This window comes from Arctopsyche grandis, chromosome 3, assembly GCF_051622035.1.
Source record: "Arctopsyche grandis isolate Sample6627 chromosome 3, ASM5162203v2, whole genome shotgun sequence".
Classification (NCBI taxonomy): domain Eukaryota; kingdom Metazoa; phylum Arthropoda; class Insecta; order Trichoptera; family Hydropsychidae; genus Arctopsyche; species Arctopsyche grandis.
The window spans coordinates 29,376,209-29,402,818 of NC_135357.1; the positions used below are offsets into that span (position 1 = coordinate 29,376,209).

Genomic DNA, 26,610 nt, shown 5'->3' on the forward strand with positions numbered 1-26,610 from the left:
ACATACGTAGTTACTAAAACAAAACCTACATATACATATGTATAATATATTAGAATAAAATCACACATTATACACATATGTACATATATGTATGCTTTTTAATATAGATATACATGTTCTGCAAAATGTTTTGAATAGGAAGTTATCTGGTTGTAATTTGTGCAAACGACCAAAAATTGCGATCATTTGAAATGATAATCGTTTAATCAAATCGAAAGTAACTTTTTTATTTAGAAATTAGATACCGATGGTAAGATAGTAGGCGTACTTTTAATTATAATGTCAGTTTTATGATTAGTATGACCGCTAGAAAAGATTAATTTTCGAATATGCAGATATATGTATGTATGATGTATGTATTATATCTATGTAAGTCCGTAGGCACGGCTTCTTTAAAATAAGAAACATAATTTGCAAAAATATATGAATTGTGTAAAATTTTAAAGGCAAGCTTAGGTAGTTACTAATGGAAACAATTTTGACTAAAATAAATAGACAAACTGAGAAGCAATCAATTTAATTTTTTTGATACCAATTTCAGATATTTTTTTCACATAACATCGAAAATTTAAATTACGACTGAAAAAAGGTTCAATTTGATATTTAAAAGTCATTGAAAAATCGATATTTTTCTTTTAAATAAATAACATATTTATTGATTTTATAATTTGATTAATACATAAATAGAACGACAATGCTATTTGTAACATACATATGTATACCTACATGAAAATTCATAGATTGAATGACAAATTTATTGATTCTGAAACTTCTTACTATGTACTGTCTAATGATTCAATAAAGGTTCTTTAATTTATTCATGCGGTTTTAAAAATTTGGCGTTTTTGTTTTATGATTGATTTTGCATTGTCCCATATATGATGTATGACCTTCTTGGAATGGCAGCACCATTTTTACCTTCAGAGAATCGTAAAACAGAGTCAAACCTACGATCCTCAAATGAACCAATATATTCGACTTTTCCGTATCCGATAATACCATGTAGTCAATCTCTTCCCCGTAATGGTACCTTTCTTTGGATACGAGAGGCATTTTTTTACCATTCATATGAATTTCGAGGTCATTTTTGGCGTAGCTCAATTCAAGTACTTCATCACCGGCTTGTACGTGGACCATCTAAACAAAATAAAAAAATGATTTAATTATTTGATTAATTTTTAATGTTCAAACAATAATTCGTTCTTACTATATCATTCTCGGTGCTCTTATCTGTGACATTCCAGTCTCTCTTAATTTTTATATTCCATTTATTCGTACATGGACCATCCCCGGTGGGGCAAGTGTGAGCTAACTGTGACCAACCGTCGTCTCCGTAATTCAATTTAAATTTATAGCCTCCTTGTGAATCTTTCACGTAATCTTCGCCTGCTTCGCAATATATGAGCATTTCATCGCCGTATTTCACGAAAGCGCTGTAAGGTAGAACATATGGTAACCACTTCAATGAGTCGTATCCTACGTCGTCATAGCGGTAGCTTTCCATTGGGGTTACTACAGAAACGTTGATAGAGTCATAGAAAAACGGATAGTTGACTGTGATTTTCACGTGTCCTGGTTTTGTGGAATCTTCTTGATGTTCCATACGAACAAATTCATCAGAAAAAGTTAATTTGAAAAAGTCTGAAATCGTTGTCCACCATCGCTTGCTACTTTTAGACAATTTTTCATATTCAACATCGATATCGTATGAGCGATATGAAGATAAATATTGAATACAATCACCTAGAGACTTGTCGTTTCTATCATCGCAAAGTGTGAAATATTGTCCAAGGCTATTCTGTATTTCCTTCAAGTCTTTATTCATTTCGGCTTTCATCGATATCTTAATTTTGGTTTCGTCTTTAGGGCATTGTCCGTCAGCATCATTACCCATTAAAGCGGTCCAATGTGACGTCATATGATTGTAGCCCCACTTATCGACGACGTCCAAGCAAAATCTGTAATTAGGCTTACCCGGTTTTGATGATTTGGCGTTGATTTTAATATCATATTCCGTATTGTTCTCTTCCGTGGAAACGAAGCTAACATCCCATGATTTTATCAATGTTTCGTCATTCTTCAAATAGTAAGCGAGCTTTATATCCGATTCTTCAAATTTAGGACTAGATGTGTTTGTTTGGATTCCGACGGTCAAATCGATGTGAGTGACAGGATTATTTTTACTCTTCTTTATCATCAGACCAGTTCCGCACATTCCAGTCTTCGGTGAGAGAATCATCGATGACCAGAGATTGTGTAAGGCTAGAATCGGCTTCACGGCCGGGAAGCGCTCAAAGTTTTTATTACTATAATCCAACATGGTCTGGATCGTTTGCTTTATTTGTTTGTTATGTGATACTGTGATATTGTCTTCGCAATCAAATATTGCCAATTTGCAATCTAAGCCGGTATCTTCACCGTCGTTTTCCCACAGGACATGCTGAAAATAAATAAAAAAAATATATATTAATGTGAGATAGTAAAATGTGAATTTCACATATTTTTTAGTTTTTTTTCTACGTTAAAAATAAAAGTATCAGAAATATGCTCACACTTTCAATAGATTCGTCTCCTTTGGTGATGATGGTGTATGGTTCGCAGTTGGGACAAGATGCTTTGATAATTGACTCATCATCATTGGCGCTATGCATGAACACATGGTTGTATACGTAAGACTGGAATCCAAAGGCATCTTCTCCACGCTTAATTTGAATCTTGACTGATTTATCATTGGGCACATAATTAATATCGATAGGGATGTATGCTTCCGAAATGTGGACGCGTCTAATTCCATGCCACGTGTTCGATATCGGATTGTAAGTTGAGAAGCCGTATATTTCATTTCCATGATATTTCATATTCACATCGCATTTTGTCATATCCACTTTCGCATTTGTCTTCTTGATTTGTGATTTCTGGTTAAAGAATATTATAGGAAGTCCCATGGCGTTCGGGATAACGATTTCGGTGTTGAGGGGCTGATCAATATCGAGATCAGATATATCCCAGTTCAAAAGCTGTTCCATAATCTCGATCGGCAGTTTGGCAATCTGGATTACATCTTCGTTTCGAATCGTTAAGCGATCGAAGACGCATTCGTTAAAATCTTCATCCATAATATCTAATATCGTTTCTATATTTTTCATTGTGCCGATTGGACAACGTATATGGAAATAGTATTCGCTTTGACTCCACACCGGAATGATCGATTGCTGTAGAAGTTGGACGTGAACAGATATGAAGCCGTGCTTCGTTAAATCTCCGTAGGATGTGATTAAAGCTGCTGCTCCGAATTCGTAAGACGAGTCCATGTAGTCAAATAGATAATTTGAATTCGTTAGTTTGGATTTCGAGCCCCATTGCATTTGTGGTATTAGATCTTTGGCGCGAGCGCTCGCTTCTGAATAGTGCTTGATAGTTGTGGTAGCAAGGCTTTCGCATTTTTTCATAAAGAAATGTTTCAAACCATTGTCTTCAGATGACGACAAAAACCAGAATATCTTATCGAAGTGATCCGGGTATCGAGGATCAGACAACAAATGTAAGGCCACAACTCTGACTTCAAAATGCTCCGTTGTATTGAATAGATTCAACCAAAGGAAGCCGTGATGTTTACCACTTTTCAAGCCCATCATAGCCATAGCTCTTATATGAGGGACCATGGAATTGTCCTCGGCGACATTCAAAATAGCCATATCGTATTTCTCACAGCGGATATTGCGCAATGCGTTTATAAACAAAATTCTTTGATCGTCGTTTTCGGCTTTGGTCAATTTTTCAATTAGAGTTTCGGTCATTCTATCCTCGCATTCGGACCAATAAAGTATCAAAGACATTGAGAGTACAGCTGAATTATAAACCTTTTTGCTAGTCGATTTATCCTCAATCAAATTCCACATCTTTTTAACCAGTTTTGGGTAGTATTGAGTCACGTGCTTAGACATGTTTTCCAAAAGTTGAACGGACACGTCTTCATTGAGTTTCGACTCTGAAATAAGGTCAATTATGAAAAAATATGGATCGGGAGTGCCCGTAAGTGACATCGCTTGCAGCAGCACGTTCGCCATCTTGCCATCGCTCAAGTTTGATATACTCGAGTACAATTTCGACAAATGAGCTGAATCCAAAGTTCTGAGACGATGTATCAAAAAGCCGATAGAGTGCTTTCTTTCAAGATACAATTTTGAAAGTGTGATATGACTTTCTTGGAAGAACTGCAACAAGCTTTCCAAATCGCTTTTGATACTTGTAGTAAGTGCGTCTAAGTCGATGGGTTGCCTTCCCATAGTGAAATCGTATGTGCCACTATCCAAGTTTTTCTTTTTTGGTTGAAAATTGATTTCGACGTACTCCATATTATCTCTATTGATTTTTTGAAGTTCCTTAACCGGTGTTACGGAAGTTTGTTTAAGGGTTTGTTGAACAATACTGGAAAACCTCTCACTTTCGCCGTTAAATGGATAGAATTCGATGGTTTCCTCGTAATACGTGGATATCAACTCCAACCGATCTCCTTTCACACCGATGTTAGATGTTTGCCTTTTGAACAATGGCAGAATGTGATGTTCCTCTATGTGGTGCTTAAATTTTGGCTCCAATGTCTTAAACTTCGGCTCATAATATTCTTGGGCTTTAAATATTTTCACGACTATGTTGTTCTCTCCAGGGAGCACGTAATAGGTGTGGTTATCTTCATGTATGAACTCGGCAGGTTCTTTCTCTGTGAATGACCGTGAATTCAAAAATATAAGATTAGCGATGCCCTGCTTCATGTTCCTAGACCAGAGCTTATCGTCCTTGTGCACGGTTATGCCGTGTTGACTCTCGTTTTCGTATCTGTGGTAGATAAACGGAATATTGATGCTCTCTGAATGTTCGGGAAACGGTGCCCTTTCAGCGGTGTCTTTGTTAGTATCTCCCGAATATACTTCATAGTTGACATTTTCTAATGCCATCCACAATCCATCTTCGAGTGGTGAGATGTGCAATTGAGCCCATACTGTGCAGTACGAATTAAAATCAGGTTCATTATTGGTCGTCACGATCTTTCCCCAGTAGTCGTATACATAATCATCGTTGTGTGCAAATGGCACTCGCAAAGCAGAAGATAATGACAGGAGCGCGAAAAACGTAACTGAAAATACAATTAATTTATTGAATAAACAAATTCAAATCAAAAATTGTCATCAATGTAAACAGTCGAAAATTTAAATTTATGGTAATAAAATACTCACATATTTTGAAGAGCATTTTGGACATGCTCTTCGTTCGGAACCGGATGATAAAATTTAAGCCTGATACAAATTTTGCGACCTTATATCGTTTTTCGACGATGTCAAAGGTCATAATTGTGAATAGTTTAATTGATTAGCCTTTTAATTAATTCGAATACCATTAGATGTAACCAGTAAAAAAAAAAAAGGTACGCGATGTACCTATATTTTGATGCACATAACCTCTTGCTAATCAGTTATCAACTTGACCGAAACTCTAATGTTCTCCCGATTGTGTTCTTTTTTTCACTAACTTTTTTCAACCGAACCTTTAATTCCCAAAATCTTGCTTGCGTTAACAAGATGGGAGCTTTTGTCGATCGCCAAAAAATTTAAAATCGTAGCTCTGTGGCAGGAAAACCATTCCTTCAGAGAAATTTCCCGACAAATAGGATGTAACTATTCTACAATAAGTAGATTAAAAAAAAGGACCTAGTACCTGCCAATCGAGGAAATATGGAACTTTTCAAGATGAGCAAAATCGATTCAAAACTGCATTTCAAATTAGAATAAAGTATATCGAAAAGTCATAAAAAGCTATAAGTCTTAGAATGGTCCATATAAATATGCTAAGCTTATTATCGTGGCACCCTGCAAAGAAACCTTTTTTCATGAGGAAAATGAGAGAAACTCGTCTTCGGTGGGCCAAAGATTGGACTGTTCTAGATTGTTTAAGCATAATTCACGTGTGATGCAGTGAGCTCTTCGCTTTGTACACTTTGTATGTATTTAATTTTAAGATCAAGAAGTTTGTAACATATTAGTAGTTGTCTAAAAAAATTGGTAAAATAAAAAGCTTGTTAGAAGAAAATCAATCGCAACCATGTAGTGCCTACAGTTTTTATTTAAATAATTTTGAGAGTCATTGTAACTATCTCTAGTAGTTGTAATTGAAAAATTTTAAATCTATTATGTCAAAATAATAATGAATTGAAATCTTATTTTCTTCATATATATGCATGTATGTATGTAATATAATTATTGAAGAATTACAGTGGGTGCTCGTATTATTCAGTAAATGCATGTTTACTTTTCAATTCATTAAACGATTTCATAAATATACATAAATTAATCATAATGAATTTATCGACATAAAATTATATTGGGCATAAATAATGATTATTGCATAAATCTATAGCAAATATTTAATATGTAAATATTTTTGTACTTTTGACAAATATTATCGTTTTTTTTTATGAAAACAGAATTCATTTAAGAAATTTTCTTATTTTGCACGATAATTCAAATGCGAATATTTAACTTAGAAGAAATTAACAGACTGATAATAATTTCCTATCATTTTTAAATATAAAAAATCTAACAATATTATTAATTTAATAATTAAACTGACCTGTTGATAGCCCACTCATCTTTTATGATTCATTTAATTGGCTCTGAATATTTATGTAATGTTTACCTTAAGATAAGAATATTTACATTAATTTTGTTTTCGTGCATATCTTAATGGATAATTCTGTAATGATATTTTTTCTGTGTAACTATAGCGACATATATTATTTTAATTCGCAACAATGATATTTGTAAGTATGTAATTGATATTATAAAGAGTTATACATATATCTATACGACATTACCACACAATAATTTGTTTACTTATTTTTTATAAAGCGGCACTATATGGATAGCTCTCTGCTTCGTTGTCAAATATCATTATCATTATTATATTATATGAGGCAAAACATGTATTATAGTTTGTAAACAGTGAAGGACGGTCAACAATAGAGACATTCCCCATAGTCCAGAGATGGGGATGCTCGTTGATGACCCTTGCACGGCACTATGATCTTCCTCCCTTTTTAATCGTTTTCAATAAAATAATTTTATAGTGAACTACGTACATAAATCAAACTGCAATGTACTGCAATAGTAGTTTCATACGCAGTTTCCTCATTAGAAACGTTGCTATCTAGTTTTTTCATTTCGCAATACAAAGTCAAAACGGCAACCATTTTAATACATTAATGTTTTATATAATTATATTCTATATTTACATATATTCATTGTTATCTCTCAAGCATGCTTTTTGTATTTTCTTCCTCGATTAGAAGATGCCACATAGTTTTTGAATTTCGAGGCTGCTTCAATCATACTTCAATTCAAATACTTCATCGTCAACTTGCTCGTGAAGCATCTATGTATGTAGAAAAAGTGTTTACATACATATATTATATTTATGTATAGCACATTTTTACAACTTTATCAAAATAAGCTTCACAATTTGTGGAAATATAATCGTTGTTCTTTTTAAAAGCGCATTAAGGTTCAACTCAAGGATGTTCAGTATCGGCTGGTCATCGAAAGTATGATATCCTAGATGTGGAATTGGGGTAGAAAACTATATTTTCATGAATGAACTTGAAAAAGTTCAGTCTCTCTTGTCGTCTCGTCCTATTCAGAACTAAAGGTTTTGTTTTTTTAATTTAATTTTTATAACACTATATTTCTCACTCAATATTTATCCCAAGGTAAGATTTTTGCACTACTCGCATGCACTTAATTGTTTTAATTTCTTTTTTTTTTTTTTTTTTTTTTGATTTATACAAATGCTGATAAAATTAAAGAGAGCCCGATTTAAGTTTGCACACAGGCGGGCGAACTCCTAAGGGCGGCCCTGATCCCAAGATTTGAGCAGGGTATACATAGTCATTCTTCAAAAAATAACTTCAAATCCATCTCATTAAATTTAGTTACATTAAATTTAATGAGATGGATTTGTGTTAAATTTTGTGTTTCATTCACTCTATGGATTAACTGGTCAAATCTATGTGATTAAATGGACTAATTTTACTCATTGTTTTTGTTTGATTTTAAAACACGATAGCGCATTCCATATTTTAAGATGAATTGCGATTTTTGTTTGTTTTTGAGAAACTTTTATACACCCGTAGATATTTCAAACTCGTATAAAATCTATTTTATATTTTTTTTACAGTCATAAAAATATATGACGCGTCTCAGTTTAGATATGAAGTACTTTGTTTACATAAATAAACTAATTAAGTAATTATTTACACTGTAAATATTAAGATCAAAAGGAAAACACAAATATAAAGGCAATCACTTTTATTTAAATACAAGATATTTTATTTACATAACTAGATTCTGGCAATGTTTTTTAACATTAAATTAAATGACAAGCAAATAAATTATGGAGAAAGTAAAGATAGTAGTGCTGCTTAGCAGCACTACTATCTTTACTTTTGATAGTAAAATGGTACAATGTCGGATTTGTATTTTTTTTAGATTATATAAATTACTGAAGCTACTGAAAAATGACTTATTACATGTTCAAACGGTCAACCGTTTTATAATTCAGTAAGCAGGGTTGTGTTTTTTATGTCTATGTTGCATTCACCTCCATAGGACTTTTGACCCTTTTGATATGGCATGATCATTTTAACTTCGTTCAAATTGTAATATAGGGTCAAATCTACATTCTTCAAATTAACCAAAATATGCGATTCGACACTATTAGTTAATACCATATAGTCGATCCTTTTTCCGGAGTGGTATCTCTCTTCAGATACGAGGGGCATTTTTTCACCGTTTAAGTGAATTATGAGGTCTTCATCGTGGGTCAATTCGAGTACTTCATCCTCATATTGAACGTGGAGCATCTATAATAAAATGTAAAACGATTGGAACAAATTTAATAAATAAATAAAAACATGATGAGGAATTTCAAACTTACTATATCACTCAAGGACCCTTTGGGGGTCCTCTTACTTTTGATTTTCCATAAACATGGGCCACTCTCGTTGGGGCAAGAGTGGGCTAATTCTGACCAATCGTCGTCTCCGTAATGCAAATTATATTGAGAGCCTCCTTCTGCATCTGTCACGTAATTTTTGCCGACATGGCAATACTTGAGCATATCGTCATTGTATTTCGTAAATGCGCTGTAAGGTTCAACATAGCGTAGCCATTTATAGTGAAGGTATACCAGATCGTCATAGCGATAGCTTTCCATTGGAGTCGTCACAGATACATTGACAGTACTGTAATAATACGGATAATTTATTGCGAATTTCAGGTGACCTGGTTTCACGGAATCTTCTTCATGTTCCATGCGGACGAATTCATTAGCCAAAGTATATTTAAAGTAGTCTGAAACTTTCACCCACCACTGCATGCACTCTTTGGATAACTTTTCATACTCAACATCGATATCATATGATCGGTATGAAGACACACCTTGAATGCAATCTTTGAAAGGTATCGACTCGCTTTTAGCGCAATCGGGGAAATCTTTTTCGACAGTTTTATGAATTTTTTTCAATTCGTCGTTCATTCCACCTCTCATTGAAATCTTCACTCTAGACTCGTCTACAGGGCATTTTCCGTCATGATCATTACCCATTAAAACGGTCCAGTCTGACGTCATTTGATTGTAACCCCACCTATCGACAACGTCCAAGCAAAATCTGTAATCAGGCTTGCCCGGCTTCGATGATTTAGCGTTGATTTTAACATCATATTCCGTATTGTTCTCTTTTGTATAAACGAAGTTAACATCCCAAGATTTAATCAAGGTGTCGTCATTCTTCATATAGTAAGCGAACTTCATATCCGTCTCTTTGGATTTTTGGTTTTGATCGTATCCAACGGTAAAATCTATGTGAGTGACAGGATAGTTTGTACTCTTTTTTATCATCAGACCCATTCCACACATTCCAGTCGAGGGTGATAGAGTCATCGATTTCCAAAGATGGTGCAAGCCCAGAATTGGCTTCACTGCCGGGAAAGATTCAAAATTTTTGTCATCATCTTCAAAAATGGTCTCCAACGTAAACATTAATTGTTTCGAGTGAGATGCCGTGATGTGCTCTTCACAATTAAATACTACATATTTGTAGTCGAAACCGGTATTTTCACTATCTAAATGCCAAAGGACGTGCTAGAAACCAAATATTATTTTTGAGAATTGAATATTAGAAACACACAAATAATGAATAGATCTGATATAGGAAATCTACTCACATTTTCAACATCGTCTTCTCCTGCAGTGATTAAGTTGAATGATTCGCATTCAGGACATGTAGCTTTGATATTTGACCAGTCATCGTTTTCGCTGCGCAGGAATACGTGGCTATACACGTAAGATTGGAATCCAAATGGATCTTCACCACGATTGATTCTGAACTTCAATGATTTACCAATGCTCGCGACGTTAATATCGATAGGGATGTAAGAATCATATGTGTGGACGCGTCTAATTCCATTCCACGTATTAGATATGGGATTGTAAGCTGAGAAACCATATACTTCATTTCCATGATAATTCGAATTGTAAGTTACATTTACGTTCGGTTCCATTTTAAATTTCAGATCAAATTTCGTAATTTCGGATCTTTGGTTGAAGAAAACCAACGGAAGCCCCATGTCTGTTGGTATAACTATTTCGGTGTGGAGCAACTGATCGATGTCGAGGTCAGATTCGTCAAAACTCAAAAATTCTTTCAAAATGTCGAATGCCGAAATATCTTCATCTAAATCTATGGAAGAATACGACATTACAGCATTTTCTTGAACCACAGAGTGATCAATGATGCATCCTGTGTAGTTGCCATTGAAATAGTCGTAGATAGTTTGGAATTTTCTTGGTTCTTCGGATGTCCAACGTACATGGAAGTAGTATTCGTCTTGGCTCCATATCGGACTGGTTGATTGCTCTAGAAGTTGTACATGAACTGACATAAAGCCATACTTCAAAGGATCTCCGTAGTATGTGACCAAGGCTGCTGTTCCAAATCCAAAATAAGAGTCCACATAATCAAAGAAGTAGTTTGAACTTTGGAATGCAATTTTGGATTCCGAATCCATGTTCGGTAATAGTTCTTTGGCGCGAGCGCTCGTTTCCGCATATCGATTGATTGTTGTCGTGGACATGCTTTCGCATTTTTTCTTAAAGAAATATGACAAATCTTTGTCTTCACCTGACACAAACCAGAACACCTTATCGTAGTGATCAGGGTATTGAGGATCGGTCAACAAATGTAAAGCCATAACTCTGACTTCAAAATGCTCCGTTGTATTGAATAGATTCAACCAAAGGAAGTCATGATGTTTACCACTTTTCAAGCCCATCATAGCTACGGCTCTTACATGAGGAATCATAGATTTATCCTTCGCGATATTTAGCAGTGCCATATCGGATGTTGCACAATTGATGTTGCGCAATACGTTCATCAACAAAATTTTTTCTTCGTCATCTTTGGCTTTTGTTAATCTTTCAATTAAAGTTTCTGTGATTTTATCCTCGCATTTAGCCCAATAAAGTATCGAAGACATTGAAAGTAGAGCTGCACTTTTAACATTTTTGCTAGTCGATGTATCTTCAATCAAATTCCACATCCTTTTAACCAGTTTTGGGTAGTATTGCGTCACGTGCTTAGGCATGTTTTCTAAAAGATTGACGGATACAGCATCACTGAGTTTCGATTCTGATATGAGGTCCATTATGAAAAAATATGGATTGGGAGTGCCCGTAAGTGACATCGCTTGCAGCAGCACGTTCACCAACTTGTCGTCGCTCAAGTTTGATATACTCGAGTACAATTTCGACAAATGGGCCGTATCCAAATTTCTCAGACGGTGTATCAAAAAGTCGACAGAATGTTTATTTTCAAGGTGGGATTCTGATAGTGTGATGTGGCTCTTTTGGGAGTGTTTCAGCAAGTCCTCTAGATCGTTTTTGATGCTTGTGGTAAGCGCATCTAGGTCGACGGGTTGTCTTCCCATGGTATAATCGTATGCGCCATTTCCCGTCAAGAACATTTGTGGTTCAAATTCGATTTCAACATATGCCATATTATCTCTATTGAATTTTTGAGGTCCTTTAGCAGGCGAGATGGATTCTTTTGTGATATCTTGTACAACTTGAGCAAAAAATTTCTCACTGTTCCCATTGAAAGGATAAAAGTCGTAATTTGTCAATTGTGACATGGATAAATACTCTATTCCACTTTCTATTATATTGAAGTTATATTTTTGCTTTTTAACCATTGGTAAAATGTGATGTTCCTCTATGTGGTGCTTGAACTTCGGCTCCAACGCCATGTCATAACATTCTTGAGTTTTAAACTTTTCCACGACTATGGTGTTCTCTTCAGGCAACACGTAATAGGTGTGTTGATCGTCGTGTACGAATTCGGTAGGTTTGTCCATATTGAATACCCGTGGATCCATAAAGATAAGATTAGCCATGGCTTGTTTCATATTTTTCGACCAAGGCATGTCGTCTTTATGCACGGTTATGCCGTGTTGACTCTCATTTTGGTATCTGTGGTAGATGAACGGAATATTGATGCTTTCGGAATCTTTAGGTATTGCCACCCTTTCAGATTTTTTGGAATCGTTTTCTCCTGAATTGACTTCGTATTTGACATTTTTCAACGTCATCCACAATCCATCTTCGAGCGGTGAGATATGCAAATCAGCATGTGTTCTGAATTGCGAAGTAAATCCAGGGCCCATCAGAGTTGTTTTGATTACACCTTCGTATTTGTATACATATTCATCACCGATTCTTGTGAAAGGTGCCCTTGATGCCACAGATAGAGATAATAGCGTAAAAAGTGTAACTGAAAATACAATTTAATATGTTCTTATTAATGACATAATATTTTACCTATGTATGTGTAAATTTATTTTAATTACTCACCTATTTTGAAGAGCATGTTGAACCTGCTCCTCGGATGGAACCGAGTGATTAAAATAAAGTTTAAATTGTGCGAGTTTATATATATATATTTTCGGCGATATAAAAGGTTATCGCTTTTCATGTGTTAAAATTTTATTTTTTATTTGTAATTTGAATGTTTAATGCAGTTGATAAAAAAATAGATATAGTAAAAATATAATTATTTTGTTGAAATATATGTATATCTTCCTACTCAAACATTAAACCTATACATACATATGTACATATGTATGTACAGAGATGTGACAAAATGGATAGACCACAGAACTTTTTTCACGAAATTTCATATTTTTAGTAATAAAACAAATGGCAATTGAAATGAAATTACATATTTATGGTAGAAAAACAATTCAAATATTTATTAGAAATAGAATTCACAAAAATAATCTTAATAACTTAACTCACACCCTTTTGGCATATATCAGCCGTAATTTATTTTTATCATTTCATTTATTTTTTCATTTATCAATAAATTGTTAATATATTTTTTCAATTCATTTAAATAAGTATTAGGACCGCTATAAACAATTGATTTTAGAAGCTCCCTACACTTTTAAAGTAGGTTTAGATCTGGTGAATTACCTGGTTAAGGTAAAAATTCAATGTTCATTATTTCCAGGTATTTCTTCACAGATCTAGCAGTATGACATTATGCATAAATATGTACCCACCCTCATGTAACCCCTTTTCATTAAAATATGGCAAAAAACAGTTTCCAATAATATTTTGAATTTGTCTTGCCCCATGGTCCCTTGGACATATTACAATGGCCCAGCCCCTTTGCTATTTTTATTGCTTTAAAGTAATCACTAGGGGTAGGATAGTCACAGTGCTATCCATTGTTCCATTGTTGTAAATCCTTTGTAAAAAAGGTTCGGCAAACCTTTAACAATGCATTTACAACATTTGAACAATACACGGCCCCCTCAGGCTCCGGTGACTACAGTAATGAGTAGAGCCCGGAATCCGAAGGGGCTGTTTATTGTTCAAAGATTGTAAATGCATTGTTAAAGGTTTGCCGAACCTTTTTTACAAAGGATTTACAACAATGGAACAATAGGCGGCACGTTTCCGGCTCTTTCAGATTCCGACCTCTAGTAATGAGACATGAGCTTGTTTGTCATTAGACAACTTATCCAGTCGTGGCTTTATCGAAGACAATTCCACATATAATGGATCATGAATATTCACACTATTACGATATTTGACGGCCTGAAAACCAGACTGGTACAAGCGACAAAAAGATGAAAGGGAGATAATCAAATATTTGTGTGTATTTTTAACGATTTTTATTATAAAATTACTAAAATAAATCTCAACATGACACAATGTCACCCCTGTCGACTATCGACCGCCCTTTTCAACACTTCAGTATGGTTCATACAACATTTGTTAGCTTCATATAACGTCACTTGACACATTCGCTCATAAATGGCGTTATTATCGATAATTCACTTCGATCTCTTTGGCACAATAAGGAATATATGAAATGCTATTATTTTAGCACTAAAACCAGTTTTTTTTTTAATGTCACTTTTACCAGTCTGGTTTTCAGCCCGTCATTTTGTCTTAATGAAACCCATGGTTGAGAAATGGTATTAAAGATCTGGGAAGAGTTGTGCTTTCAATTTGATCAAAAAGGACGCAAGTGAAGTTGTGGTTTCAAAACACTTTTTTAATTCTTCATTCATAGAATTATTTTTTAATTCTTCAATATGTACATAGATCAATTATTTTATCTTCTAAATTAACTAATATATCATTCCATGGCAAAAATGGATTTCGTATCCATCTTTTTCCCTTTCGTGGATCGTCATCTGGTGGGAAATAGAAATATAATGTTTTTTTATAAGTACACGAATGGGAACATGTTTAATAAACTATTGCATATTTAAGCGAAAGAGGTATTTAATTTGTTGGCGTATTCAATTTATGAGGACATTATGTATATGAAGTCATTTATCGAAAATAAAACATGTGAAGAATGGAAAACGAAAAGCCTCCTTCGTAAATAATAATATCAGCCAAATTGTGAAACATTTGCAATCTTTTGAAACACGAATCTTTTTAGTTTTCGTTTCAACCCATACAATATTCTGCTATTGTAAAACAAGATGACATTCTTCCTTGCATAGAAAGGTTAAGGTCATTCAAAATGCAAAAAGTATGTGTCAAATAAGCTAGCTTGGATATTCAGTTTAGATTTTGAAATAGTTATAGCGATCTCATCCCTGAGCTTAAATACTCTCTTCAGCACTTTACTCCTCATAAGTGGATTCAAGGGGGGTGCCATGCCCCCCCCCCTCCCCCATTGGGACCAATTTAATTTCAAATATTAATTGAAAAACATTTCTTTCACATTCTTTTAATTTATTAACACCTTTTTCCTGAATGGGGTTTTACACCATAGTAGTTTTCTTTAAAAAAAATAACTACAATGTAAGTATCATATCTTCTATTATTTACATATATTGTAATGCTATCTAAACAAATCTAAAATCACATAATTTTTAAATTTTTTATGTTCAATTTCAAAATGGCCCCCTCCTTGACCATTTTCTGGATCCGCCTATGCTATCCCTTGACAACTAACGTTTGGCAGCATGCGATAATAGTCGTTTATAATCCACGCCTATATCTTGGCATAGTATCCCGAATAATCTCGAGTTTGTAGGGCATGTCTTTATATATGTAATTTATTATATGAAATGGATGAGATGGTGCAACGTTATCATAAGCTATTGTTTCATATATTTTTTTTTACTTCTTTGCCCACGAACCGGACCATAGTTTGAGTAGCACTGCACTAGTACATTACATCACGGTTATCATGCTGTTCATACATATGTATGTATGTACATATGTATAATATTTATGATAACTTTACTTAATCTACATTTTTGTTGCCCCGTCAACCAAACCTTTTTATCAATCGCATCCACACTTTTTAGACTTTCAATGATAATTTTTTATTTTTATTTTTATATACAACACATGCACACCAAATTTAAAAAATACATATTTTTGAAGAAATATTATTGTATTAAAATAATAGTGGCATGGGTGCACATACTCATGCACTCCGTGTGATCGGCCGTTATGAAAAAAATAATAAATTAAAAATACGATTTTTTTTCAAAAAAATTAATTAAATTTTAAATATTATTATTATATGCCACGTTTCTTTCCACGATTCCAAGGGGAGAAAGAGAGAGGGAACATAGTGAGTGATTAGTCTAAAGAGCGGACCCAGAGCGTGCCGTTCATTGTTCAATTGTTGTAAATGCATTGTTAAAGGTTCGCCGAACCTTTTTTTTGTACTCTAGCTTTGTAAATAGAGCCAAAACGCCCCGATTCCTGGAAAAAGCACGGTCTCTATACGCGCTCTAGTGATTAGTAGAGGTAGGATAACCAAGGTGCCGTCTTGAAAAAAAACGGACCCATAGGGTGCTGCGTATTGTTCATTGCATTGTTAAAGGTTCGCCGAACGTTTTTTTTTTACTCTAGCTTTGTAAATAGAGCTAAACCGCCCTAATTCCTGGAAAAAGCACTGTGTCTATCCTATGTCTAGTGATTACTAGTCACCGGACCCAGAAGGTGCAGCGTATTGTTCAAAGGTTGCATTAAATGCATTGTTAAAGGTTTGCCGAACCTTTTTTACAAAGGATTTACAACAATGGAACAATGAGCGGCACCTTGGCTATCCTACCTCTACATAAGTTTTTTTTCATTTTTCATCTTTGTCCAAGTACATACATATATGATATATACATATGCACATATTGTACTTCTTTGAATTCAATAATAATTTTACTACTTATATTTAATACTATTTTTATTTGTTATATGAACAAATTTTCACTCATATAAAGTATATCGCTGTCAATTCACAAAAGTGTATCCATTTTGTTACCCTTTCATATAAATTACTTCATTATAGTTGGGTCCATTCTCCATAAGAAATTGCTTGAAATGTGAACTCGTAAGTACAAGCTACCATTGTATTATCCATTAGCAGGATTTACGAGTATGCTCAAAAATATTAAATTCAGATGATGTGATGAATGTCGTATTTAAAATGGTTTTTCTGGAAGCACTTTGCAAAGATGCAAATTTAAAGCATTACTAGATGAATGTGAATCTGATCTGATAAGTAGGTAGGCTAAATATCTCTTAAAAACTTGAATGTCTAAAACGAATATTTACTTACCTATAACTTTCATATCGACGGAATCGCCTCTCATCACTAAAGGACCTCCACTGTCACCCTGAAATATCAATGAAATACATTTAAGTGTTTATTCACTATTAAATGCTATGCTTATTTAAATATTTTGAAAGTTTTGTTGATTTTTAGCGAGGATGGGTCAAGGCTGTGTTGACATATTAATTATACCCGGAACACCAAGTTACAGAATAATACTTTTCAGTGATAAGTTATCACAGTTCACCTTACTTTCTAGTTTATCAATGTTTTTTATTGATAATAGCTTTGTTTTTCACTAATTCATTAAAAGCTACCGATTATTTTGAATTATGATTATTTTGAAGAATCTGACTGGGAATTCGATTTCGCCGATTTATGTATGTAAATATGTATGTATGTATGTAGTTCAAAGGTGTGCTACATATTGTTTAATTATATTTATGTTAATATTTCTAAGTCTTCATTTTTTTGGTAATATATTTATGTAGTTACTATTCCAATTTTGAAATATTCAATTTGTATATTAACTCATTATGGACCATCCGAGTTATCTGACTTTTCTTACCAACGTATAAAATTATTGATAGTGAAAATAATAGCGATATTCAAAATATAAAAAAATTAAAGACATTTAAAAAATGGTTCCACGACATAAGGTCCAAAGCTATAAGATCCAACGACAAGGGCACCACGAAAGAAGATCCACGCGTTAGAATGCCCACCTGCTAAGTGATCCAGACAGTAAAAAGCCCAGATAATAAAACGTCCAGCCGAAAAACATCCACCCTTTTAAAGGTCCAACCACAAAAAGTCCGAAAACATAATATAAAACATAGATAAAGTAATAATGTTTAATAAAACGCTCCATATTTACATAAATCGGATATCGAGTCAATTTGACTCGATACTCGATTGAATACTCGACGGGTTTAAATTTTTTAAAATTAATTTCCGAATATAATAATAATGTTAGATTAAATCATTGCAGCGCCTGACATCGAGTCAGGACCGCAAACATTTATTTTTAAGCAGGGTTTCTAAACCGGGCAGCAATTTTTTTTTTCAAATAGTTTTTTTTAGCAATCCAAACTTTTACGTATGCAGAGCTTCTGAACTAAGGTTCGCAAATCGTCATTATGAAACTTTGCATTTGATAATAAAACATTAAGGTTCAAATTATTTTCCCAATACAGCAAACAATAATATTCGATAGCATACTCGGCGAATGAATCGAATTAGGAGTCAGGTGTGGTCAACCGGGTTTAAATTTTTTCAGGTGAGCATTCTAACGGGTGGATCTTCTTTCGTGGTGCCATTGTCGTTGGATCTTATAGCTTTGGACCTTATGTCGTGACACGGTCTACAAGCTCTTCACAAAGGTTATTACAGGAAGGATGAAGAATATCCTCGACGAGAACCAACCTATAGAAAAGGCAGGGCTTAGGGCAAATTTCAGCACAATGGACCACCTCCAAGTAGTTGGCGAACTAATCGAGCGCGCCAACGAATATCAACGGCCATTGTGCCTAGGTTTCTTCGATTATGAGAAAGCCTTCGATACAGTTAGCTATAATGCAGTACTTAACGCTCTACAAACACAGGGAGTGCCGGAACCCTATGTGAGACTGTTAGGTGCAATATATAAGAATGCCACAGCTTCGGTTAAATTTTTTTCAGATACAGATAGATTTAGCATAGGAAAAGGAGTAAGACAAGGAGATACAATCTCACCCAAGTTATTCAATGCGGTGCTTGAGGGAGTTTTCAGGAACTTGGAGTGGGACACAGCCGGAGAAAGCATCAACGGTCGCTTCTTGAGTCACTTTCGGTTCGCAGACGATATAGTTTTAATAGCTCGTGATTCAGCTGACTTACTTAACAGACTAACACAGCTGAACAGGGAAAGTAGAAAAGTAGGATGAAAAATTAACGTAGATAAGACCAAACTAATGTTCAATAGTTATTGCATGCCTGATTGCATCCCATTAGATGATAAACCAGTAGAAGTAGTAAATAATTATTTATATTTAGGTCAAATAATTGACATGTCTGGTAGTAAACATGAAGAGATAAAGAGATGTATGAAATTAGGATGTCGTGCATTTGGACGGATGAATGCTGTTTTTAAATATAAAATGCCACTCTGCCTGAAGAAAAAGATCTTTGATCAATGCGTTTTGCCAGTGATGTCGTATGGACGTGAAACTTGGACACTGGACGCCAAGATGCTACATAAAATCCAATGCACTCAAAGAAGTATGGAACGCTGTATGCTTGGCATAACGAGGAAAGACAGAAAGCGGAACACGTGGGTGAGAAGTATGACAAGGGTAGTGGACATAGTGGATAAAGTGAAGAGATTGAAATGGCAATGGGCGGGTCACGTAGCTAGGAGGACGAAAGGTGGACAAAATAAGTGCTTGAATGGTACCCGAGAGAATGCAAAAGGGTAAAAGGAAGACCGCAAGGAAGATGGGTGAACAAAATTAGGAAAATGTGCGGAGTGAGATGGATGAGTGTTTCGCAAAACAGAGACGAGTGGAAGCGGGTTGGAGAGGCCTTCATCCAAATGATGATATACATATATATATATATATATATATATATATATATATATATATATATATATATATATATATATATATATATATATTTATTTAATTTATTATTTTAAAATAATAACAACAATAAAATGACCAGTGTGACCTGACAGGTTGCCCCAAAACGTCACACCGGTCTATTATATATATATATATATATATATATATATATATATATATATATATATATATATATATATATATATATATATATACATATACGTTTTTATATCATCACATGCGGCCCAAACCTCTTAGTAATATATTTAATTACATTAGTTTAAGCCGGGATCATAATTCTGATTGAAACCCCAATCGTTGAATACTCAACTTCTTCAATTGAAATATATATCCTTCTCGCAATTTCGCAATCACGGAATATTATTCAAATTGCAGGAAAAAATTATAAATAAATAAAAACTCATTTTAAGTTCATCTGTTTATTTATTTCATTATTTAGCCAGATTTAAAGTATGGTGTTTTTGTTTGCATAATCGATCTTGCATTGTCCCATATTGTAAGGCGCATCAAGCAATTGATATGGCCAAATCATTTTAACCGTGTCGTAATTGAAATATATGTTCACATCTATATTCCTCAAATTGATCAAGATGCGAGACTTGTCACCGTCCCGTAATACCATATAGTCGATCCATTCCCCATAATGATATCTGTCTTCGGATACAAGGGGCATTTTTTCACCGTTCATGAGAATTTCCAGGTCGTTTTCAGCGTAGCTCAATTCGAGGACCTCGTCGTTAACTTGCACATGGAGCGTCTATAAAAAAGGATAAATTCAATTCATTGACTTAAATAATTAAATGATAATGCATTTCAAACGTACCACATTGTACGAATACTTGTCGGTGCTGCTTTTCATATTGATTTTCCACGAACATGGGCCATTCTCGTTAGGACAAGACTTGGCCAATTCTGACCAACCGTCATCTCCGTAAATCAATTTGTATTTATGGCCTCCCTCTACATCTTTCACGTAACCTTTGCCTGCTTCGCAATACATTAAAATATCGTTGTTGTACTTGATAAAAGCGCTGTAAGGCATTTGTTGTAACCATCTAAGGAAGCCGTATTCTATATTGTCGTAGCGGTAGGTTTCTATTGGAGTTTCCACAGAAACGTTGAGATTGTAGTAGTCATATGGAAGGTTGACTGCAATTTCCACGTGTCCTGGTTTTGCGGAATCTTTTTTGTGTACCGCACGAACGAACTCATATGGATAAGTTAACTTGATAAAGTCTGAAATTTGAATCAACCAGTGCATGGTCTCTTTGTCCAATTTTTCATATTCTATGTTGATATCGTACGAAAGATATGAAGTTAAATCTCTAATGCAATCACTAATTAATAACTTTTGGTCATTATCGCAAATGTTCAATTTTGATCCTAGTATATCCGACATATTCTTCAATTCTTCGTTCATTCCAGCCGTCATCGAAACTTTAATTTTAGAGTCGTCTTTAGGGCATTTTCCGTCATGATCATTACCCATTAAAATGGTCCGGTCTGACGTCATGTTATTATGACCCCACCTATCTACGATGTCCAAGCAAATTCTGTAATCAGGCTTACCCGGTTTCGATGATTTGGCGTTGACTTTAACTATATATTCCGTATTGTTGTCTATGGTACTCAAATAGTTGATATCCCAAGATTTAACCAAAGTGTCATCATTCTTCAAATAATACGCAAACTTCATATCCGCCTCCTTTAATTTAGACACATTATTATGACTGAATTTTGTGTTTCCCTCGATTCCGACGGTCAAATCTATGTGAGTGACCGGATTATTTCTACTCTTATTCACCATCAAACCAAATCCGCACATTCCAGCCGAAGGTGATAAAATCGTTGATGTCCAGAGATGATGTAATGCTAAAATTGACTTCACGGCCGGGAACGAGTCGTAGTTTTTGTTATAGTCATCAAGCATGGTCTGGATCGTTGGCATCAATTGCATCGAGTGAGACGCTGTTATTCTCTGTTCACAATCAAATATCGCCAGTTTGTAATCTAAACCGGTATCTTCATCGTCGCTTTCCCATAGAATATGCTGAGAATCATTATAAGACAGAGTATCAAAATTGTGAGTATGTAATTAAAATTCGGTGCTAGTTAGTCCATTTGCATTTAGGTATGTATGTATTTGATTATATACAGTACAAAACAACCACAACTGCAAATGTATTGCATTTTCGACCACGTCGAAAATGCGTTTAATATATTTTTTAAAAAAATTGTTTGAAAATTATTTTTTTAATAGTTTTTTTTTAAATATTTGAATAAATAATAATTTAAATATTTAATAAATTAATTTTTAAATAATACTGAATACTTAATAAATAAATAAATTTTATATTTAATCTTAATAAATTGTTTTGTCTTTAAATATTACTCAATTTAATTTCTGAAATCTTATTTGAATATGATATTTGTAATTTTCCTTGAATATTACTTACGATGTTTGACCATAGATGTCGTGTATAATAAAATTAAAAAATGGGTGTAAGTAAGCGCTAATGTATAAATAAATAATAAAAAAAACCTACTCACATTTTCTATAGACTCATCTCCTTCGGTAGTGACAGTGTATGGCTCACATTTGGGACAAGTAGCTTCGATATATGACTTATCGTCATTATCGCTGTGCATGAACACATGGTTGTATACGTAAGATTGTAATCCGAAGGCATCGTTTCCATGATTGATTTTCAATTTGAGTAATTTACCATTACGTCCGACATCAATGTCAATGGGGATATAAGCATCAGAAGTGTGGACGCGTCTGAGTCCATGCCACGTGTTTGATATTGGATTGTAAGTCGAGAAGCCATATATTTCGTTTCCACGATGGTTCACATTGACAGTTATATTTGAATCAATTTGAATATCAACATCAATTTTTGAAATTTGAGATTTTTGATCGAAGAAAATTAAAGGAAATCCCATATCCGTCGGTATAACTATTTCGGTATTGAGAGATTGATCGATATTGAAGCTAGAGACTTCTGATTTTATAGACCTTTGGAAAAAGTCGGTTATCTTTATGTCTTTATGGCCTTTGAAGGAAGTGTACGAAGTGACATCGTGGTCTCTAATCGATAAGCTGTCGAAGACACATCCTTCGAAATCACCACGGAAAATGTCGCGAATCGTTCCAAATTTTTTGGGTTTGTCGGATGTCCAACGTATATGCAAGTAGTATTCGTCTTGACTCCAAATCGGATTGATCGACTTTTCTAGAAGTTGGACGTGAACCGATGTGAAGTTATGCGTAGATAAATCTCCGTAGTACGTAATCAAAGCGGCTGCTCCAAATCCGTAATCCGAATCTACGTAGTCGAAGAGGTAGCTTGAACTCATGAACACACCTTTCTTATGCCATTTTATATTCGGTAAATATGTTTTGGTGCGAGCTTTCGTTTCCTGATAGCTTTCAATGGTTGTCGTGGAAAGGCTTTCGCATTTTTTCATAAAGAAATGTCTCAATTCCTGGTCTCTTTCCGACAGCAAATACGAGTATATTTTGTCGTAATGAGATGGGTATCGAGGATCAGTCAACAGATGTAAAGCCATGACTCTGACTTCGAAATTCTCTGTTTTATTGAACAGCGTCATCCAAAGGAAGCCATAATGTGCATCCGTTTTTAAGCTCATCATAGCCACGGCCCTTACATAAGGAATCGTTGATTTATCTTTCGTAATATTCAGCAGTGCCATATCGGATGTTGCACAATGAATGTTGCGCAATGCGTTTATAAACAAAATTCTCTCTTCGTCATCTTTGGCTTTTGTTAATCTTTCAATTAAAGTTTCGGTGATTTTATCCTCGCATTTAGCCCAATATAGTATCAAAGACATTGAGAGTACAGCTGTATTATGAACGTTTTTGCTAGTTGATTTATCCTCAATCAAATTCCACATCCTTTTAACCAGTTTTGGGTAGTACTGCGTCACGTGCTTAGGCATGTTTTCTAAAAGCTTAACGGTTACATCTTCACTGAGTTTTGATTCTGATATGAGGTCCATTATGAAAATATATGTATTGGGAGTGCCCGTAAGTGACATCGCTTGCAGCAGCACGTTCACCATCTTGTCGTCGCTCAAGTTTGATATACTTGAGTATAATTTCGACAAATGAGCAGTGTCTAAATTCCTCAAGCGTTGTATTAATAAGTCGACGGAATGTTTATTTTCAAGGTAGAACTTCGAGAGGGTGATCTGACTCTCTTGAGAGTGTTTCACCAGTTGTTCGAGATCGCTTTTGATGCTTCCAGTAAGAGCATCTAAGTCGACGGGATTTTTTTCCATGCTAAAATCGTATACGCCATTTCCCGTCCTGAACATCTTCGGCTCAAAATCGATTTCGATGTACTCCATGTTATGTCTGTTGAATTTGTGTTCACTAGGTGGTATTACGTCTCTAATTACGATGTGTTGGTCAACTGTAGTGTAATATTTCTCACTATTACCATTCAAAGGAAAGAAATCTAAAGTCGTGGTGAGCCTCGAATTCATCAATAATGTACTATCTTCATCAACGTTGAAATCATATGTCTGTCTTTTGAGCATTGGCAAAACATGTCCTTGTTCTTTGTGAAGCTTAAACTTCGGCTCCAACGCCGTACCGTAATATTCATGGGTCTTAAACTTTTCCACGAGTATACCATTCTCTTCAGGCATTACGTAATAAGAGAATTGGTTGCCATCTACGAATTCAGCTGGTTCGGTCGCATTGAATGCCCACGAATTCAAAAAGATAAAGTTAGCGATGCCCTGCTTCATGTTCTTAGACCATGACTTGTCCTCTTTGTGCACGGTTATTCCATATTGACTCTCGTTTTTGTATCTGTGGTAGATGAATGGAATGTTGATGCTTCCGGAATCTTCAGGTATCGCCACTTTTTCAGATTCGTTGTTATCATCAGCTCCTGAATATAATTCGTACGTGACGTTCTTCAATGTTATCCACAATCCGTCTATGAATGGCGAGATATGCAATTCAGCGCGTATTATGTAGATTGAACGGAAAGGTAGTGAATTTGGGGATAAAGTCATCTTGCCCGTGTAGGCGTACACACATTCGAAATTATCTGAGAACGGTACCGGAGAAGTCCCGGCTATAGTCAATAACGCAAAAAGCGTAGCTGAAAATACAATATATTTAGAAATTATACAATAATTTAAGTAAACTTAATAAAAAATGAATACGGACTTATTTTGACGATCATGATGATCATGCTCTTCGTTAGCAGCCGTGCGATGAATCCAACGTTTGATAATAATTGTGCGAATTTATACATTTTTGTTGATGTGAGAGGTTATCGTTTCGGGTGATTTTTATTGTAAATGTAAAATATTGTATGCATTTGTTATAGAAACAGTCAATGTTTCGATTAAAGCACTTGTCGGTAATACTTATTTTTAATGCATACATACATATATCGTCTACTCAGAACTATTGTTCTGAATAGGGGAATACTAATAGCGAAGTTCTTTGGAGTTCAGTGAAGTCGTTAGGGTTGATGCCACCAGATATGAGACCCTTGGTTTCGATAACCTACAACAGTAATAGCGAATCTATGACCCGGGGGTCAAACACTGATCCAAGAAAGCTTTTTGAATGACCCACCTGTTGACGCTTGAAAATTAAAAAAAATACTAATAGTGTACCGGTCTTGACCTTTTTAAAGAATTTAATAATACATTTGAAGAAATGAATATTAACTTACAGAAAATTGTTTGTGTAACAACAGACGTATAAACATAGTATTATGTATGTACGTACAATAATGTTGTTACACGAGAGGGAATTCAAAGTATGTTGTTTTTGGCAAACATCAAATTTGTCGCCCTTTTGTTATTTTTCCATTTGATAAAAAAAATTATTTCATTTAAATAATATGTATTTATTGAAATATAAATTAAACATTTTAAAATAAAATAACAAAAAAACTATATTTTAAATGTCTCACATTGATAATTTCGCAATAAATATCATATCATAAGAGGTATCAGTGCACTTAAAACACAATTAAAATTTCGTGATTTATATGTTTTGTCGTTTATTTATCATTTATTTTATTTTTTATTAATGCTTGTTTCAAATGAATTTTTATTTATCTAAAACCATAAATCTGTCTAGACCGGTAAACTATTACAATATTAACAACTTAATTATTGATTATCACAGAAAGACAAACTAAAACGAATTTGACGTTACCAAAGTCTGTTATTCTAGTATCAAAATTTATATTACTTGCTAATTCAATTTCTATTGATAATATACTTAGATATGGTAATCGTTCTTGACCGTTGGTCGACCTCAAATATTTTTTAAGTATTTTTAGTTTACAAAAACTCCTTTCTGTCGAAGCCACTGTCGCGTCGGAGGGCATTGTGATAAATATGTATACGTATTGCTAATTCGATATTGGATATTGGATAGGATATTGGAATAGGATTCTTGGAAATCCCATCTACCCAGTATATTTAAAAAAATATATCAATGTGTTACATTTTCCTGGGATCTATATCTTCGCAAAAAGTTTGTAATTGATGATCCCAATCTATTTCCAAGTATTTTTGAGAAAGTGTTATCCCTCATTTTTCTAAATTTTGTTCAGATAAAGTCAGTAAGCCTTTACCAGTTAAAAAATTATTTTGCCACTTGTTAAGGTTACTTGTCAAATGTGAGTTACTTGTCAAATGTGAATCGCTAACAGGATAAACGCTCGCATGAATATCGCTCACGCGGATCTCTCGTCACATGAAAATTGGTCGCACTGG

The 26,610-nt window shown here is 34.3% G+C and overlaps 2 protein-coding genes across 2 annotated transcripts; both read right to left on the reverse strand.

The window, feature by feature from the left end:
- Positions 1–188: 188 nt before the first annotated feature.
- Positions 189–13,146, reverse strand: LOC143909191 (uncharacterized). The gene is made up of 8 exons (XM_077427093.1): positions 12,958–13,146; positions 10,275–12,877; positions 8,986–10,191; positions 8,650–8,911; positions 5,235–5,294; positions 2,553–5,134; positions 1,208–2,440; positions 189–1,137 (listed from the first exon to the last, which is right to left on the reverse strand). Exons 1-8 carry the CDS (start codon positions 13,076–13,078, stop codon positions 829–831), a joined length of 8,376 nt encoding a protein of 2,791 aa, XP_077283219.1. The 5' UTR covers positions 13,079–13,146; the 3' UTR covers positions 189–828.
- Positions 13,147–20,230: 7,084 nt separating this feature from the next.
- On the reverse strand, positions 20,231–25,381 carry LOC143909857 (uncharacterized). Its single transcript, XM_077428094.1, has 4 exons — positions 25,037–25,381; positions 22,375–24,968; positions 20,648–21,874; positions 20,231–20,581 (listed from the first exon to the last, which is right to left on the reverse strand). Exons 1-4 carry the CDS (start codon positions 25,122–25,124, stop codon positions 20,270–20,272), a joined length of 4,221 nt encoding a protein of 1,406 aa, XP_077284220.1. The 5' UTR covers positions 25,125–25,381; the 3' UTR covers positions 20,231–20,269.
- Positions 25,382–26,610: the final 1,229 nt, after the last annotated feature.